An 18,763-nucleotide genomic window follows, 5' to 3' on the forward strand; every position below is an offset into this window, starting at 1 on the left:
CCACAAGCCAAGCAGAATCTGACCTTTCAAAGGGGGGTGACAAGTGACAATACACCACATCCAGATAGCTGCAGCCTCGGACAAAACCCAGATCTGGTCCGCAGCCCCCTACTCTTCCCTCCCCAAAAGCAGAAGTCGATGGCTGACAAACACAAACTCTCCCGAAAGCCTCTTTCCACCCAAAAGGTGGCACTGATGAGCCCCCACCAGTGCGTTAATGACCTTGGCGTTACCCAGACACAGGGTCCGTGTCCCCTGCTCCTATGCTTTTCTCTCAACGCCTGGGTGCTTTCTGCACCTTCCCACACAGCTTTGCACTGAAGCACACTTCAAATCTTCACCCTGATGCTTGCAACCACAGATGAAAGCCCTGGAAAAGGCAGCCCTTTGAGGCATCCCTCTCTCAACCCATTCTCTTATTCTACTCCTGACAACTTTTGGCATCTTCTTGCTTCAAATTTGCTTAAACTCAAGGAACAAGCCAAGCTAATGTCAGTTTGGGAAGTACTACACGTTAGGAAATGAAGCACAAACAAATCACGATGACACTTCTAATTATACAAGTAAACATCCACGTCCTGGCAACTCAGGACACCTGAGTGACCCAGAAACCACAGGCAGTGACCACCAAGGTGCATGATCCACACAGGACATCTTTAGGCTCCTTCAGCCTATGTCAATGTAGTTATCCATTCTTTACGGAATAGGTTGGGTAAAAAAAAGCTTCCTCATCGATAAGATGGAGAGACCAATACACAACTAAGTAACACGCCATCATGGGATTGAGTTAAAACTCAGCTGAAGAGCTGTGAAGTATTTTGATACTTTGGGAGATGGCGCAGGGAGCATACAGCAACAGCTCAAATACTTGGGGATACCTTTATACAGGAAATGCAGGGCTCCACGTTACCGATTCCTAAGGTAATAAGTGATACCAGTAATAATTATGATTCTTCAGAAAGTTTTGTTAGTTCCTGGAACGAAAGTCTTGCCAACAAGCAAATCTGACACTTCCCTACATCCTTTAACTACGCGATAAAGGTGAGGCAGGAGGAGCAAAGAAACCTCTCCAAGGTCAACGATACACGATCAGGGCTGCCTGGGGCAAATCAAAGCCAAACCCAGCCCTGATGTGACACGGAAGCTCTCGTGTCCGCTCACTCTCAAGCTTGAGAGCCATAACACCAAGCCTACAAGCTCTCATCCCTTTCCCCCCACCTTTCCCAAGAGACTTCCCTAAGGTCTAAGCCACGTAGTAGCTCCCCGCTCTTACTGCATCCTCCCACGCTGTAAATCCAACCAGCAGGAAGCTCGGTATAGAATGCTTTTCCAAAAAAACCTCAATAAATTCTTCCTATTGTTTTACTCAACAGGCACATCGAGAGCAATAGCAGAAGCAGGCAAATGCAAAATAAATGTTACTGAAAGAACAACTGGTGTCCGTATCGAATGGCTCCATCTCCCCGTGCCCCTATGGCGCATCCATAGCACGACCCACCGTTCCGTGCCATGCTGCTGGCTGTAAAAGCAGTGAAGACCCAGATTAACCCCCTCTGTGTGGGGGGGCAGCTAACACTGTCTCCCAAATTGCCATTAAACCTGCCCAAGCTGCCACAACGCTGCATTTCTGAACCAAACGGGGCATTTGAGACCGACAGGGGGGTGACCATGAGGACCCTATGCCCATACGCATGGCTAGCACCAGGAAACACTGGCCGAAGGGCCCCGCGCTGCGCTTAAACCGGCCGCAGAGCTTAATATAGGTGGGAAAACACACCACCGGGCCAGCCCTGCACTGGGGAGGCTGCTGCCTTCACCAGCCCGCAGTGTGAACCTGTGCATTTGAACCAGTATTTACCATCAGAAAATAATCTCTCTCCTCTCTCCATCACGGTTCCAGTCACAAGCAGCACGTTATTCACAAGCACCTGGAAAGGAAACACCGATATTCAGGTAGTTTCAGACTTCCCAAATGCAATCCCTTCCCCCCTAGCAGATGCCTAATTTGCCAAGGTTTAGTGGCTGTAAATTTAAGGCTACTGTGTTTTCCTGCCATGTTATTTTATTCCTACCTTCACCGCTTCGTAAGGAATATCCCTGCACTGAAGAAGTCAATTTATGACTGATACTTTTGAGCTCCAGCTCCAACAGCCACATGAAAACATGGAGGAAAAAAAAAAATCTCACTTTTTTTTAAATAAAAAGGTGGCTTTTTTTTTTATCCATTGGGGCTGCAGCAGGTAGTGTGGTGGGGATACCACACCTGCCACCCACATGCCACATTAGACACCCTCCTGGGAGGCCCGGGGAGAAGCATCGGTGGTGGGAGGAGGATGCGCTGCAGCGGGATGAAGGTGGCTGCGTGGAGTGTGAGAGCTCAGCAAAGGCCACCGGCGCTTGGCTTTTCCTCACATGGTCCTGGAATTGTTTATCCCCGTGGCACAACTGCACGCTCCGTTGCTGCATCCTTCTAATAATTGTTACAGGACAGCTCCGGGCTGAGGGCTGCTCCCCTCCCTCCTTCAGAGCACAGAACTAATAGGGGATTTAAATGCATGAAATCCTGCCTGAGGAGTCGGATGGACCAGGCAAACCCTGATGTAAAATAATGCCACCACTTCCTCCCGAAAGAGGCTGTGACCTCAAACGTCTCCCCGAATTATGTATAAAATACATCTAACGCTTCCATCTGAAAGCAACCAGCACAGTCAACACACAAAGGAGTTAAAAACAAACAAACAAACAAACAACCTCATTAACACAGGCAGCTTCTAACATAACTATATAAAACATGATTGATATTATATGCTGATTAATTGAATCCCATCCATCCCCTTGTTGTAGGGGAGGAAAAACATAGTTTGTTTTTATTTCATCTTGATTTCCACTTTCCAGACTGAGGGGCTGGAGACACACGACCAAATTTGCCCAGTTCTGCATTTTCTCAGTCTGAAATCACTGAAAACCCCCAGAGTCTCTACAGAAGAGGCATCTCTGTAGCACTTCGTCAGGATCGCATTGACTGGTCCCTGCTCTTCGGTTCTACAGGAGCCTTTCACAGCCCCAGCCAATGTCATGAAACTCCTGCAGCTCCCTTGAAACTCAGCCCAGATCTGTCCAAAACTTGGATCAGGCTCATAAACCTCAGACAAGTTTTAAGCTGATGATGAATTAAGGTACAAAGTGAATATTTTCTACTCCTGGAATTTGTTATTAAAAGTCCTGAGTTTCCGAAGCGGACAGATAGTTCCTAACCAAGTAATTAATTACCTTCCCCATCTCCTCTCGATGCCGTAAGCCATCCATTACTGGACCCCAGTCATCCAAAAGGCACTTAGTACCTGACCATTTTTCTTGAAGTTTTGGGGGTGGTGGTATTTTATTGATTTATTTTTACAAGAACTGCTTGCCTTGTACCTCCCTTGGAAGCAGCTTGTTCCAGATACTTGACATTTGGAGGTCAGGATGGATACGAGTCTTGTGATCTCTTCTCATCCCTCACAGAAAAATGCACAACAAATTAAAATGACGTTGCATTTTGAATCCTGTCACTGGAAATAAATCCTGTATTTTCTGGGGGGGAAAAAAAAATATCAGCCATTTAAATCTAGCTGGGAAGAAGCAATTCTAAATTTCTGATTTATTTCTTCTAGGACACTTTTCAGCCAGCTCTGGTTTGGAGCGCATCAAGAAAAACCCAGCCATTGCAGAGCTGAGCAAAACACTGCACAGCAGCACCCTTAAAATCCAAAACCAAGCCCCTGCCAAAGTTTACGAGCAACATTTGGATCCGATAAAGTTACAGGTGCGCTCCTTGACAGCAGCGTTTCTGGGAGTGCACCCGTGCTTCCCTTTGCTCTCGCACGAGGGGGCAAATTCCAGGTTCTAGGGGGTATGTGCGTGAAAATCACGTGGAAAAAAAAACACGAGAAGCAGAAGGGAAGGAGCCTCTCTTGTGCCGTATGGGCTTTAAAGCTATTTATTTCTAGCGCACAGTTTGCTGCTAGAGCCTCTTGTCCATAGCTTTTAAGGCTGTTACCACTGAGGTCTCACCTCGCCTCAGGTTTAAGTGATGCTACGCCAAATCTGGGTCTCAGCAACACTCCGCTGTGAGGTCAGGAATATAGCAAGTCCATTATACATCTCTTTTATATGGAGTTACCAAATTTATAGATTGTCTGAAAAATTTTCTCTTTTATCCCAGTAACTGCCTTTTCTAAAATTCACCAGGCAAAGGCAATAATTCAAATACCCTCGGTTTCCCACTACCCTAAATGTTAATCCTAGGCTGGCTCCTGTGATTCAGCAAATCTCTTCCGACCTTGCAGGTGTAAGTATGATGCTGTTTAAGAACCTCTGCCTGTCTGAACCCGAGGTGCATGGGTGAGAGCATGCCAGCTCACGGGGCACAGAGAGCCCCTCCCCGTGCCCAAATTCAGCCATGCACAGAAGCATCATTTCGTATTTTGTCATAATTCTTTGTTCCTCCAACACTGTGGTCACAACTATCTGCTATGAATAAGTGAGTGTGGCAGGTGTGTGATATTTTTGGGCACCGTACACCACAAAGACCATCCAAGGAAACTCAAAGCTGATGAAGAAAGAGTCAGGAGGGCAGGAAAAAAAAGATGGATTTGAGCTAAGCTATGGATTTAAGGAGCTTGGTTCTCCCCGTGCAAACTCCTAATGGGACACACAGGCAGATCCAGGGGGATTATGACAATTTATACCAACTGAGGAGCTGTCTCTTAATGCCAACGTCGCAATAAAACTTCACATTTCTCCTGCTCATTCTTAGCCTTGACTATTTGTGCTGCAAGTTTTTTGAGGCAGAAGATTCTGATTTCTGTACCCGTTTAGTGCTGTGGGATCACAAACACAGCATGAGCTTCCAGGCAATACTGCAAGGCAAGTAATAAAATATTTATCCTCCACTGCCTTCTGTGCTTGTATGCTCTGCAAAGGGAGCCGTCAAAACTAGAGCCACCAATTTACAGTTGGAGACTTCAAAAAGAAACTAAACCAGAACTTTTACATCCACGTCTCTCTCAAAAACAAATGTTTTCACACCCTGATCCATTGCAAAACATTCTCTTTTCTTACATAATAATAATTAAAAAATCAAATTTCCGACTGAAAGGACAATAATTATAGATGCTAACAAAGCTTACATGGCTCAGAAGATAGGAGGGCCTTTCCATAAGGATATTAACCAAGCTGCAATCTATACAGGATACATGATGCTCAGAGTTGGGTCCTAAACCCACCTTCAGGGAACCTGAAGCTTCATGAAAGCCGAAGCATCTGGAGTCACAGCCTGGTTCCTGGGGGGGTGAAAGCAGCACATTCCCACTCGCAGCAGCAATCCCCACCTGCATTTCTTCCCTTCAACCACTAAACATGAAGCTGATAAACTCCTACCCCTAATTTCACCCATCTTTTTTAGAGTGCTACAGAAGCTACAGTCATTTTTGACATGACACTCCGATCTCTGGCAATGCAACTGCTCTTTCTTTCTCTCTGGAAAAGCTTCTTTGACGTGCAAAGCCCTGCATATCCCTACAGCCTGAACTCACCAAGTCTCCAACGTTAGCCACTCTGTGGGGTTATTGGTGCTAAAACAAGGCTTCCCTCCACTCTTACCATTAACTACACCCCAGAAAACATCGGCGCATCCCTTTTCAACCACAAAACAGGAAAGTTGCTCTACTCATAACCTGTAACGGCAGCAGGGAAACCAGCCCTATGCGATGCTTTCCTCCCTTGCAGATACGAGGGGAGGAAAGCACAAGTGCTCGTACTTACCGGGTGGTGGAGGGAGCTGGTACCTGCAGTGCTGGTGGTGCCAGTGAAGGATGTGGAAGAGTTTCTCTAGCAGCAGCACGTGGAGCCCAAAGACCAGAACCCCCGGCACGATGTGCTCTGCAGAGCATCTCCTCCGCTGCCAGGTCCCGATAGCAGCTATTGCCATCTGGCGCTGATGCCAGCCCTGCCGCTGCCTTTTTCCAGAAATACCATGGCACGACCCATCCCTGCACCCCAGAGCCCTCCGGACGGCCTCTCACCGAGCCCCTGCACAGCACGGTGCCTTCCTCTGGCAGCTGGTGGAGGCTTCGCCAGCAGCAAACACAACCAGAGTTGTTTCAAAGGACCCTCGGATGCAAAGGGCTGCAGGAGCTAAAGGAGCAGGACCGGTGGTGACAGGGAAGGGGACAGTTGCTGCAGACTTAGTCAGCTGAAAACAAAGCTGTGGGGCACCTTCCCAATACTGCCAGCCCAAGGGACAAGCTGCTTGTACTTCTGGCCCATCATGTCCCAGTTTTGGGGACGAGTGGGGACCGCGGTGTTGGAAAGGCAAACACTCCCCACTACCAAGCCATCTGGCTTCAACCAGTGCAGCTCCCAGGCCAAGGAACACGGCCAAGGAACCTTTCCCCTCCTCCCTCTCTGGATCGCCGGATTGCTGCCTTATTTTAAGAAGGGAACTAAATTATTTAGGAGCTAACAAAGAAGTTAACCCAGCAATTTCTGCCCATTAATCACTTCATGCCATGCTCTGGGGTTTTCTTCTGTTCAATCTACAGAGAAAACACAGGACTGGGCAATGCCTGTCTTGGGAGGGAAGGCACCCCACAATAGTTTGATGCATCAGGACTTTATGAAATACAAGATTTTACAGTAATGGCATTATGGTTGTGTATCAAACTGTAACGGGATAACACAGCACCATGTGGCTTGCCAGCAGTGGATCAGCATCGAGGAGCATTTGGAGTTTGCACAACAGCAGTAGCTGCTAAGGTCGAGGATGCTACGAGCACAGGAAGGGCTCCCTGGAGCTGCTGGTCCCAGGGAACCCAGGGGAAGCTTCAGCACAGAGCCACATCCCAACAACAGATCCAGACTCTTTGGAACCCAAAGGCAAAAGGCAATGGAAGGAAGGAATCCTGGAATGGCGTTTCCAACACAGAACGATTGACTTGAGGCGGCTCAGAGCTGGCCACACAAGCATAACTTCCCTCTTGCCTCTATTGAGATAATTAAGGATAAAAACACTTAGTAAAAGACTCACAACCTTGAAAAATGAATATGCTTTCTGCAGTGCACTAGGATTGCTCTTCTTCATCTCTGTAGAAAGCCTCCTTTGCTTCCCTCTGTAAGGAAACTGGAAGAGCCAAAGCTGAAGCCAGTCAGACCATGACATGGGATGAGGAGTGTCCCCAAGGCTGGTAACACCAGGGTGCCGAGCGCCAGCAAGCGAAATGGTGCTCAAAGGCATTGAGCACACCTACAGCAAGCACGGAGAGGAGTTCCTGGTGTCTCAAGATTTTATTGCACAGAAGGAGAAATAAATAATCTACAGGCTGAAATGATCAAAGATGAAAGGAAGTGAAAGGCAGTGATTTCCCCTTCCTTTCAGCATCAGAACAGTTTGTGCTGCTGGGGCTTGCCTCAACCCAGAGCCCTCCCTCGCACCTCCCCTGGTCTCTGCCAGGACTGCTGCTTACAGGCAGTGCTCAGCAAAGGGGTTTTTCCCTGGGGAGAAGAAGCGATGGTGACAGGGGCATCCAGGCAAGACCTCAACCCACCCCACCGCCACTGCCCACCAACGCTAAGGTCTGCGCAGGAAATCCTGCAGCATCCCCCGCTGAGCCTCCCGCATCCCAAATCACAGCAGCAGGAGAAATGTCTCCTCGTGGGAGCTCACTATGGGATGGGCTTTAAGCAAAATTAGCAAAGATGAGGCTAAACATATTTTATTAAGGCGCTTCTGAATCATCTGTCCCTTCAGCCAGGAGAAGCTCTATTTGGACCCAGCTATGTTGTCAGGCCCCAGGTGTCATGTCAGAAAGGATGTGGGAAATCATAGCTTCTAAGACATCATTTTACAGTGTCACAGTAGAGGTAATTACACTGCATTCCTGCAGTTAAATGTGCGATTCCAGTTGTGATTATATTTCATAATCTTCTTGCACTTGCCACTGATTCTGGCCTATTGTCTAATGCCTTAAAGTACTTTCTAAAACCTGGGAAATTGAAATGCTGAGGTAGAAAATTACTGTATTACAAGCAGGCAAATTCATGCCGAGAGGAGAAGTGAATTGACCTGGAAGGTCGCATCCATCCGTGGCACAGCTGGGAGCTGGGCGCTGGCTCCTGCTGCCGAGGTCCCCGCTCGCAGACACAAAGCATCCCTGGTCACCCAGAGGACGTTTGCAATGGGGTTCGAAATAAGCTTTTATAGCCGTGATGGTCTTTAGAGCTCAATAGCGCTTATAATTGAATTCTTTAAAAGCATTACACTGTCCTCACTAACTCATCGCTTCCCTGGACTGGCCCTTTCATTTGCATTTTTTCCCCCATTTTGGATAAGACTTGAAACCCAGCAATGTTGTAGTTCGCATAAACAAACAAGCCTCGAATATATAAATAACCTTTCACATCCTTCTCGTATATATATTCAAGTACTTCACAGGGCACCGTGGCAGCCATTAGCATTTCCAAACCCTTTTTGAAGTGACAGCTTGATATTGGCTTTTTGTCCTTTACTGGAACTGATTCACAAACTCCTCTCTGCTGATAAGCGAGGACTGGTGATAGCGGTCCCGCGAGGCAAAGTCTGCGTTCTCCTCGGTGAGCTGCGTCGTCTCCATGCCAACTGTTGCAAAGGACGGTGTCACCACGATCTGCTCCTTGGGAGATGGCCTTCTCCTGCAAACACAAGAAGCAGAGGCGCCTGCGTCACCCCTTGTTTGCCACCCATCAGCAGCCGTGCTCCTGGCTGCGCAAACAAGGCAGGGCGCTTCGGGAAGAGGCTACATCCTTCTCGGCGCCCTCGGGAGGCACAGAGCTCATCTGAAAACGCTTTTACTAGAAGGTGCACAAAAAAAACATACTCACTTCCCTCAGCAAACTCTGGAAAATATACATTTTCTTAACAAATATGTTTCCTCTTTGGACTCGCTCCAATTGTTGGCTATGGCAAACACTTTCCACACCATGGACAAAAAGAAGGAGCTTGAACCATTTCTAATGAAAAATACCCTTCTTACAGTTTTCTAAGCTTTAGTGTACATTCCAACTATTTTTGTAACTCTTTTAAATGCAAGAGGGGATTTTCCTGCCATCTCTTTATCACAGAGGCTGATTAATAAAAAAACCTTATTGCACATCTGTAAATCAAAATCGCAAGAGCGTATAGCACCGACTCAGACCTCCTTGAGCACCTAAAAGCCTTAGAGGTGCCGAGGATCCTTGGTTGCCTCCAACTCTTTTGCGCTCTAACGGGATTTCTTCTTTACCTCCAATTCATTAAAATGTCTTGCCTGGATTTCAAGAAAACAAAGCTTCAGAAAAAACAGCAAATTACTTCAATGCAATTTCTTGCAGTGTAGCAAAGGTGGGCTTCAAAATGACCCACCTGACCCCCCAAGCAGAGCTGAAATTGTCTTTGTGCCAGCATGAGCAGGAGCCCTGGCACTAGGATGCGGTGACCAAGCTGGCTGGCTGACCCAGAAATGGCACCCTTTGAGGAGAGACAAACAGGATCAGTCTCTGCCTTGGGCAGTCACCAGCTCCCCGCTCAGCCCTCCTCAGCAGGGTCTTTGCTCATCGCTTGCACTGATCAAAGCACTAGGACTGTGCTGGTCTGGTAACCCGCAAGCCCACGAGAAGCAGGGCTGCCTCTGTGGGAGGGACAGTTTCTCCTTTTCACACATGGTAACTCTCCGTGAAGCCTTGCATCTCAACCAGCCTCCCATGGGGAACCTCTGACCACAGGCAGGAGATAGGGCTGAGATTCACTGAGGGACAACCAGGAGGAAAATCCCGCTCTATCATCATAGCTGCACCAAGCTCAAATGACCTGCCACAAATCTGCCCGTCTGCTGAGGTGGAACTGGACAGACAAGTGCCCAGGATATGAAGCAGCAGGGTCTGACTCGCTGGGCCATGAGTAATTCAGGCACTGCCTCAGCACAGCCCCGTGCGCCCTGTTCCCATCCTCATCTCCTCACCCTCAGCTTGGGCTCACGTCCCCAGTCCAGCAGACGTTGTGAACCCCTCACTCCAAATGAGATATTCAGAAAACATAGTGTACACCCTCTGCACCCCCTCACTCCTCCTCTGGGTAGTCTGTCTAACCTGGGCTTTTCACAGGTGCCGTGAGAGGCAGCAGTAGCTGTTCGTGGCAGGAGGTGTGCAGGACAGGTGGGTCTTCAGGGACCCAGTCCCATACTCGGAGACATCCGCTCATCTGGCAGAGGGATGGATGGATGTGATGCAGGAGAACAGACTTGTCTTTTCTCGGCCATGCCACAGACCTGCTGTGGGGACCTAAGAGAGGTCCTGTCACCCCTGGCTTCTCTCCCAAGCCACCTCCGCTACCAAAGGCATGTGGCTATGTTATATGGACTGTGGGCAGAGGCAGGAACTGGCAAGACAGCCACGTGTGTGCCAATGTGCTTAAATGCCTGGACTTTCATTTATTTTAAAGAAGCCACCCAATTTGCACACATCATGCATGGCAGCTCGTGTTGTGCAGTCCTTACTACAGTGTTCACTCACTGCAACAAAAACACAATCCAACAGATTGAGAACCTCCAAATCCCACTGCATTGTACAGTGGCAGAGATGGTTACTACCCTCTGTGGGAAACCCAAATGTGATGGAATTAATAATTAATAGGATCAAAACAGATTAACAAAACTAGTTAATAGCCAACCAAACAAAAATTTTAAGGTCTTCCGGGAAGGAAAACCCCAAGACAACGCTACTGCAGTCCCATGCAAACTCAGTAACGAATGGTTCCTTCACTGTTTATTGTATTTGCCCTGTAGCTATTGCGCCTTCCCCCCGAATTTCCTCTCTGAAACTCGAGCACAGCTGCCACATATGCCTGTTCCACCACTACCATAGTAATTTGCTTTCAATGGGTGATGGGTGGAAGAGATGGAGTCTCCTGTTCCTCATTTCCTACCAGATTTTCCTGTTCAACCTGAGCCTCCAAGGCTGAGCACAGACCTTTAGGGTAAGATAAAGCTTCAGGCACCGAGATACGGTTATCAGCTAACACATCCATGCATAATAAGGCAGAGGAGACTCCAGCTCTCCCACTTACGTGGCCAGCCATACGCCAGGCTAACGGGAGCAGTTATTTTTTACCATTAAGAATAACTTTGAGTATGCAAGAAGGGATTGCTTAAGGTAATAAGTCAGTCAGCTCTGCCACCCCTCTCTGTGCACATCAGTGGGTCACATGAACAACGAGCACCACCTCGGTCACCACCAAGTGACTGGTACCAACCTGCACGAGGTGATCAAAACCAACTTAATCCAGCTGAAGAAACTGAAATTCGCTGCTGCTCCTGCAGAGAAGAGGCACGAGAAGTCAGCATGCTGCTAATGCTCTCATAATAGCATTATGCCATTGAATTTTCTGCATAAAATCTCAAACCAACATGCTTGTTATTAGCTTTCAGTACACAAAGATTTTGCAATGGTGAAAACACTCCTGCAGTCTTCCCCCACGCTGCTGCTTTTAAACAATTTCAAGAAATGAACCCGAATTTCCCATGGAGAACAGCTATCCCTTCCCAGACCGACAGCTTTTTACACCCCAGTAAAGCCGTGAGCAAAGCACAGACACCCGCTGCAGTACTTTTTCCTCCCTGGATTGCAAAGATCATTCCCACTGCAGGGATGGGGAGATGGGAGGAGCCATTTGGCCAACCTCAGCCAGGGTGGCTGTGGGCTCACCACTCATTCCCTCCCGTCTGACCCCATGGAGAGCTGGCTTAGCTTATTACATCCACAACAAATTTTTTGTGGTGTCTCTGTAGAGTTAGTTTCCTGCACTGGCTCACTGCAGGGCAGGGAAGTGCTGGAGCTGGCAGCAAAAGCAGCAGAAGTTTGTGGTGAGGGACAGGGAGGAGAATAGAGACTCAGCAGTGCCTGCTGGATCTGGCTTAGGCTGTTGGGGAGAAAGAGAGAGGAGAAGGGACATGTCAAAATCCCAGAGCATTTCTGCTCCCAAGGTCTTCATCTATTCCTTAATCCAGAGCAAAGCCAGTGTCTCCCAACCTTTCCAGACAGAAGAGTCATGCAGTCTTCTGGAGAACAAACTCACAGATCATTGGATGCCATGTGACCACAAAATAACGTTCACTCACAGCCAAATAAAAATCAGGCTGAACTTTGAGTCTTCATTTCTAACTTCTTCTTTGCTGTGCATTGTTTTAGTGTATGCATGGGAACACATGTGCAAAGGATACCACAAAAAAAATGTCTAATTATGCTGCCATTTCTCAGATCACCTTCCAAAGCCTCTACACACTGAGAAATTCTTTTTAAAGTCATTTTTAGTAAATATTTCGAAAGCGGATAATAGAGATATAGTATGGTGAATACCTAAAGGCAAAGAAAACTCCAAAGCCTGAAAACATTATTTGTGTTTTGTATACGGGGGCCGTAAAAGACTTTGTTAAAACTTAGATACATTTCAAAAGATACAAATTAGGAAGTACTATCCACAGTGTCAGCTCTTTTCTACTATTCCAGACAGATAAATAGAAAAGATGTCAGAGTAGAAAGAGAAGCATTGGTGAGCAATGTTTTGATGGTTACCAAGTGACAACTATATTTTGGTTTCTCATCGTTTGGGTCTCTGAACTCTAGTACCTGCTTCCCTAGTGTCTAATCATCTTTCATCAAAATAAACACAGGTAGCTATTTCTGCATTGCTTAGAAGACACATGAACTCAGGTTCTTTTGACTTTTCTCATCTTGGTTTCTCATCTTGGACAAGAAATTGCACATCTACGCGTGCAGGTACTTATGCATCATGCACCTACGTATGTAAGTATGCACCTATAGATGTATGCACGCATGAGAACATGAGCACGCGCCCACTGCGTGCGTATCACCCTCTCCCTTCAGAGACACAGACCAATGCAAACCCCTCCTGCGGCCGTGCCAAGGAGCTGTAGGCTCTCAGGAGCTGCCTTCTGAATGTGCTTCCCTGTTTAATTTTGAACTTGTTTAAGCCGATCACATGCGCAGACCTTTCTAATGCCCTCTACCTAAGAGTATTTTCCCAGATTACGTTCCCGACATATTCAACCTGTTTAGTTCTGGAATCAAAAGGCTCTCTTGTTCTGCAGTTATGAATGCAGAGATTTAATGAGATACTCGTCACAATTCCCATTTTCATTAAAGTTTGCTCAGGTGTGTTTAGACTGATTAATTAAGTTTATTAAAAAATATTTACGGCAGATTTTTGTCATTGCTGTGATACATTTACAATCTGCTATCCCTGTTAAGTCTTGATATTAGTATCTGGTTTTGCCATTTAAAGTACAATATATTAAAGGAATAAGCACAATGTTCAAACTACCAAACCAATGCTAGTTACAGTTAGAATCCAATAGAAAATCAAAGAGTCAGAGAGAAAATGTATGAAAGCTAGCAATGAAACAAAACCTCATCATTCACTGTGTCACCTGCATATTAAACACAACAGTCTCGCGTCCTAATTAAGTTAAATTAAAGCTTAATGAATTTTTAAGCAGATTTAATAATACAGAAAGAAAAAATACTCACCAAGGGGGAGTCCTGGGCTCACTTGGCCGATGTAGAAATACAGAATAACTGCCGCACCCAGGCTGATGAGGGTGTAGATCCACTGAATGACAAACATTATGATGAGGGACACGAACGCCTGTTGGAAGGACACGGTTTGGGGTTACCAATCTGACAGTCCTTTTTTTGCAAAGCCCAGCGGCTCCATTGACCTCCCAGTGCGCGGGGAGGGCTGCTCGCCTTCAGACACAGCCTGACACCGGGTCAGCAGTTTGTCCCACAACCTGGCACGATGAACAGCATTGCAACTCTAACTGAAACGCTTCAATAACTGAGGCAGTGATGGGGCTTTCAAGTTGTTATGAGAGCATCAGTAAATGCTCTTTTTTTTGGCCAGAAACGCTGCATCTTGGTTTTAAATGCATGCAAACCCAGTGCTTTGATGGCATCTTCACACCTCTGTCTTTCTCAGGGTCTTCTTGGGAGCGTCATGTAAGAGCCATGCACAGTCAGGACCCAGGATGCAACCACTCAGCGTTATCCCAATCAGTGTTTCCTTTTAGGTGTCTCCCTCCTAATGATGTCCCAGCAAGGGGACACAACAGAGGCCCTCCTTGCAGAAGACCTGCTGCACAGCCCGGGTCCTGCCCATGGGAGGAATGATGGCAGCCACAGCCACATGGGTGGATGGATGCTCCTGGGCATCAGTAGCTGAGGCCAGTGGTGCAGCAGGACCCCTGGGGAACCACATCATCTCCTGCCTGCAAAACACTCCATGGTGCATGGCTTTTGGCCACACGTAGAGCATTTCCACCCAGTATTACCAGAAAAGATTTGGGTATGACACAGCTGAGGTTTCTCGGTAATGAGGTTCCTGTGTTATAGGGAGCCTCGTTTGGTCTCGCTGTTAAAAGGACAGCATAGGTTTACAGTGTCATCTTCAGCAGCACAGAGGTAGCTGACAGTGAGCTACCTTGAGTCCTAGAGGCAGTGTGGGCCTCGGGTCCTTGGGCTAGTCCAAGAGGAGTATCCAGAGGCTCACCAGTGCAGGAGGTAGGTTTGGCTCCAGGGGCATATGAACAGGGCAGGGGTAGCATCTTCATGGATCAGGGCAGGAGCAGCAAGGGGCAGCGTGCAAAGAAAGAGCTAAATGGGTCCAGACTGACATCATCAGTGAAGTTGGAAAAGGGCAGAGTGGAAAGGAGCTGGGATGAGTAAGTGCATCTGATTTTTGCTTCTGTGATTTTATTTCGCATCCTTGATCCCTTCTGAGCTCTGCTGCAAGCTCCTCCCAAACCTGACTATTGACAGGAAACCAAATCTGCTTTAATGAACACATCAGGCATCTCCGAAAGCAAATTCCCCCGCGAAGGCAGGGAGCTGACCGCTCCGCAAGGACACGGGCTTGGGAACCACGTTAGTTACCGAGCCCGGAGCCAGCATAAGCATGCAACCTCCTAAAGGTGTCATCGCTACAGAGGAGCCTCCAGCATCCGTCCCACCCCTGGCACCGCAATCTGGCAGGACCCCTCACCAGGAGCTGGCTGCTGGCAGCAGCAGCAGTGAATTTGAAAAGTAGGTGTCAAACCCCATCTGAGGATCAAACTAAAAGGGTCCAGTGTGTTGTTCGAGTGGGTTTGTTACATTTTACGCGCAGCTATGAAATCCCCATGCATGCAGCAAAGCCATATGGTTCATTCATTATGCATATCTGACCCTTTCCCTGTCATCTGCCCATTAATCCATCTTCCCAAGAGGAATTTAAATGTCCTAAACTCCTCAGCAGCTTGAGACAGAAGCTATTGAAAAGTTATTTATTTTTTAAAGTAACTTGCTGGAGGAATGCTCCACTTTCCTCCCTCAAAAGGTGGAATTTCACAGCCGGGCTGCTGTTATCAGGAGGTCAGGGCTAATGAAACCTCACCCTGAACTTGCAGAAACTGGCTCATAAATAAAAGCAACACAGCTTTACAGCTGATGTCTCACTCCATCTCACGGCAAGAAAAAGCAGGCTGGCCCATACTGAAAAGAGGGACACTCATTTTTTCCCAGCCAGACACACATCTCTCAAGTCCTAAAATGCCAGACTTTGAGTTTGTATCTTTTTGGTTTGGGCTGGGGTTTTTTTGCTGTTGTCTGAAATAATACATCATCTGGCTTTCTCTGAACTTGAACTGCTGGACGCATGGTACCTTGAGTACTTCAACTCAGGTGGCCTGGAACAGTAGAAACAAAAGCCATTTTAAAGTACTGGAGTGTATTTATACTGCAGTAAGTGATGAATTTTCATCCGTTTTCTACAATCACAAACCAGTGCTCAAAATAAAAGAAAATTACTTACACCGGCAAAGGAAACCCAGTGGTTGCAGAATTTGGAGTAGAAGGATTCTGGTATTTGCTGAATTCCCAGCTCTGGATTTTGTTGCTTTATAGATGATTCTAAAGAAAAAAGAGAAAAAAAAAAGATACATCAGCAAGGAGCTACAGTGTTTTTTTTTTCCCCTCCTACTTTACATTACTAGATTGCAGAAAACCAAAGCAGAAATTCTAGCTGACAGCTGGGTATGGCAGAGCTTAACCAAACCTTCTAAAATGAAAGAAGTGAAAAGAAAAAAAAAAGTTGCCAGCTCTGGTGCTGAGTCCATTTGAAGGCTACATCTGCCTATGTCTGCCTCAGTTTCCCTATTTGTGAAAGAATAGGGATAAGGCTTTTCTCCACTGGAAGGTTTTACGAAGCTTAATTGAATAATGCTGGTAAAACACTACGGCACTGAGATGACAAGTTCCAAGCAAACACACAGTATCAAAAACGGCCTCAAGTTGCACCAGGGGAGGTTTAGATTGGATATCAGGAAAAATTTCTTCACCAAAAGGGTTATCAAGCATTGGAACAGGCTTCCCAGGGCAGTGGTGGAGTCACCATCCCTGGAGATATTTAAAAGCCGTGTAGATGTGGTGCTTAGGGACATGGGTTAGTGGTGGGCTTGGCAGTGCTGGGTTAACCATTGGATTTGATGATCTTAAAGGTCTTTTCCAACCAAAATGATTCTATGATTCTATGAAATACCCACATCACCAGCAGAACAAATTCAGACCCTTAGCTGTGGATGTTAAATTACAGACTCCACCCATGGCATGGGGACCATTGCATTTTGATAGCACCTGAGTTTTAGACCCGCACGGCTCCATCCCGCCTACCCCGCACCAGGATGCAGTAAACCCCAAGATACACTCAAAATCTTTTTAACGTACAGCATTTTTAACGTACAGCATTAAGTGTGCATGTGTAGAATAATGAGTATATAGTAAACAACCCTACACTAAATATAGTCCTGCCTGCTTTCCTGGGATTAATCTTCCATAGGAAATTGCATTGGAACGTCTCCTGTGATGTACTGCGACGAACCGTACCATCACCAGGAATAAATTATATTATTGCTATGGATCACTGAATGACAGCCCCGTATACTGCTAGTTTCATACCTTCCTCCAGGAACGCACCGTGAGCATGGAGATGTCCATCTCCTACAGCCCTTACCTTCTCCCCTCTCACTGGGGAGTGCGGGCGCGTCACTGCAGAGCTGCTCCCCCTGCTCCAGCAGCCCAGGTGTCCGCTGGGCACCCACAGCGGGTGATGAGCACGGACCCACATCACGCCGACAGCCCGGCTCAGCCAGGTCCTGCTGGCTCTCGCTGTGGGGCTCCACGGTCTCACCCCAGCCATACTGAGCCAGGGGAGCATCGTGATGGAGATCCAGGAGAAAGCTGTCTTGTAACGTCTGCTTGGCTGCCTTCTTTGCCTTCTTTTGTTTGACCTTTTGGGTTAAATTCTCAGCTCCTCCTTTTTTGCAAGTACTTGGCTCACTACGAAATGGTTTAAAAAGCTGGTCCATGTCTTTTGTGAATTCCAGCAAGGTGCCGTTTGATCTGCTTTGAATTACTCCATCTGCTGCACGTCTGGAGGGCTTGTTGAAAATTAAAGGCTGGGAAAAGTGAGCAGGCCTAGTGTTTTCCATCTGTGTCCCATCAGGTTTCTGCTGAACGTTGTAGCTCAAGGAGACCGAAAAATAGGAATAGTCTACAGCAATATACGTCAACATGAAGTTGATGGTGACTATGGGAGCCAGAACGTTCACTTGCCCAATGAAGACAAAAGCCATGGTGATGAGACTTGTTAAGCAAATCGCAGCCACTGGAGTCTTGTTGGGTCCTTTCTAGTTCATAAACAAAAAAACCCCTTACATTTAAATTAATAGCCATGAGCCTCACCATGAGGATTCCCCGCTTGCTCAGCTGCCATGGGTGGTCACCTGAGCGGTCTGCAGTCACCCCTTAGTCATGAAATACATGCATGCAGGCTCACCAGCTTAATAAATTAAAGACCAGGCTGTAAGCCAAAAGCTGCTGAGCTCCCACCTCACCTCCGAGCCTTACTCGAGCTTTGTCTTTGGAAAATTCATCCACTCTCACTCTGTATCTCCACGGTAATACAATGTCATTAAAGCAGCAATAAACCTTCAGAGAGATTTGTGGGACTTACGGGAAGTCTGGCAATAAAACGTGCTAATTAGAGTTAACGGTTTGTCTCTAATTTCTCTACAGGACTCCACATCGCTGCCTACCCAAAAGGCTCCCGCACACTGCCATTGGAAAGGCTTCGACTGATGGATACAGTCAGTGAAGCTCTGCCTGTATCCATGGTCTGCTGACTGCACTTGGGGTTTCCCTCCTTTCTTCCACCCAAGCTGCATCTGCCCAGTGGCAGGAGGAAAGCAGCAGAGAGGTTGGGTGGCCGAGGATGCTGGAGGGCGGGAGTCAGCCCCAGTGATGCCAGGTGTGCGTCGAGAAGGCAGGCAGCCAGGAGAAACACTGCCTGCTCTGCTCCTTTGGGGTGGGGTGAAGGTAGGGAGAAGAGAGAAAAAGAAAGACAAAGCAAAGGGCATCATGGGGTGGAAAGACTTGAGCCATGAGCTCATGAACTTTAATCCCAGGTCTAACATGCCCTTCCTTGGACCAGGCACTGTCTCGTTGTTTCAGTACCTGAGAAGCTTGTGCAGGCTGCGTGAAGACCTCACTGGAAAATATCTTACAAGATATCTTACAAAATGTCTTAGATTTTCACTTACTGCATGTGCTGCTTTAATAAACACATGGCTCAAATGGAAACTATTTCTATTTCCTCCACTCT

General features: G+C 47.2%; 1 protein-coding gene across 1 annotated transcript in view; it reads right to left on the bottom strand.

Annotated features, from left to right (window-relative positions):
• Positions 1-7,705: 7,705 nt before the first annotated feature.
• SLC12A8 (solute carrier family 12 member 8) overlaps positions 7,706-18,763 on the bottom strand; it is a 59,772-nt gene continuing 48,714 nt past the window's right edge. The window contains exons 10-14 of the mRNA XM_068407853.1: positions 17,114-17,789; positions 15,917-16,014; positions 13,597-13,714; positions 11,303-11,363; positions 7,706-8,709 (exon numbers count right to left, since the gene is read on the bottom strand). Coding sequence (XP_068263954.1) covers positions 8,544-8,709; positions 11,303-11,363; positions 13,597-13,714; positions 15,917-16,014; positions 17,114-17,789 — 1,119 coding nt within the window. The 3' untranslated portion in view covers positions 7,706-8,543. The remainder of the gene's footprint in view (positions 8,710-11,302; positions 11,364-13,596; positions 13,715-15,916; positions 16,015-17,113; positions 17,790-18,763) is intronic.

This window comes from Nyctibius grandis, chromosome 9 (assembly GCF_013368605.1).
Source record: "Nyctibius grandis isolate bNycGra1 chromosome 9, bNycGra1.pri, whole genome shotgun sequence".
Lineage (NCBI taxonomy): Eukaryota > Metazoa > Chordata > Aves > Nyctibiiformes > Nyctibiidae > Nyctibius > Nyctibius grandis.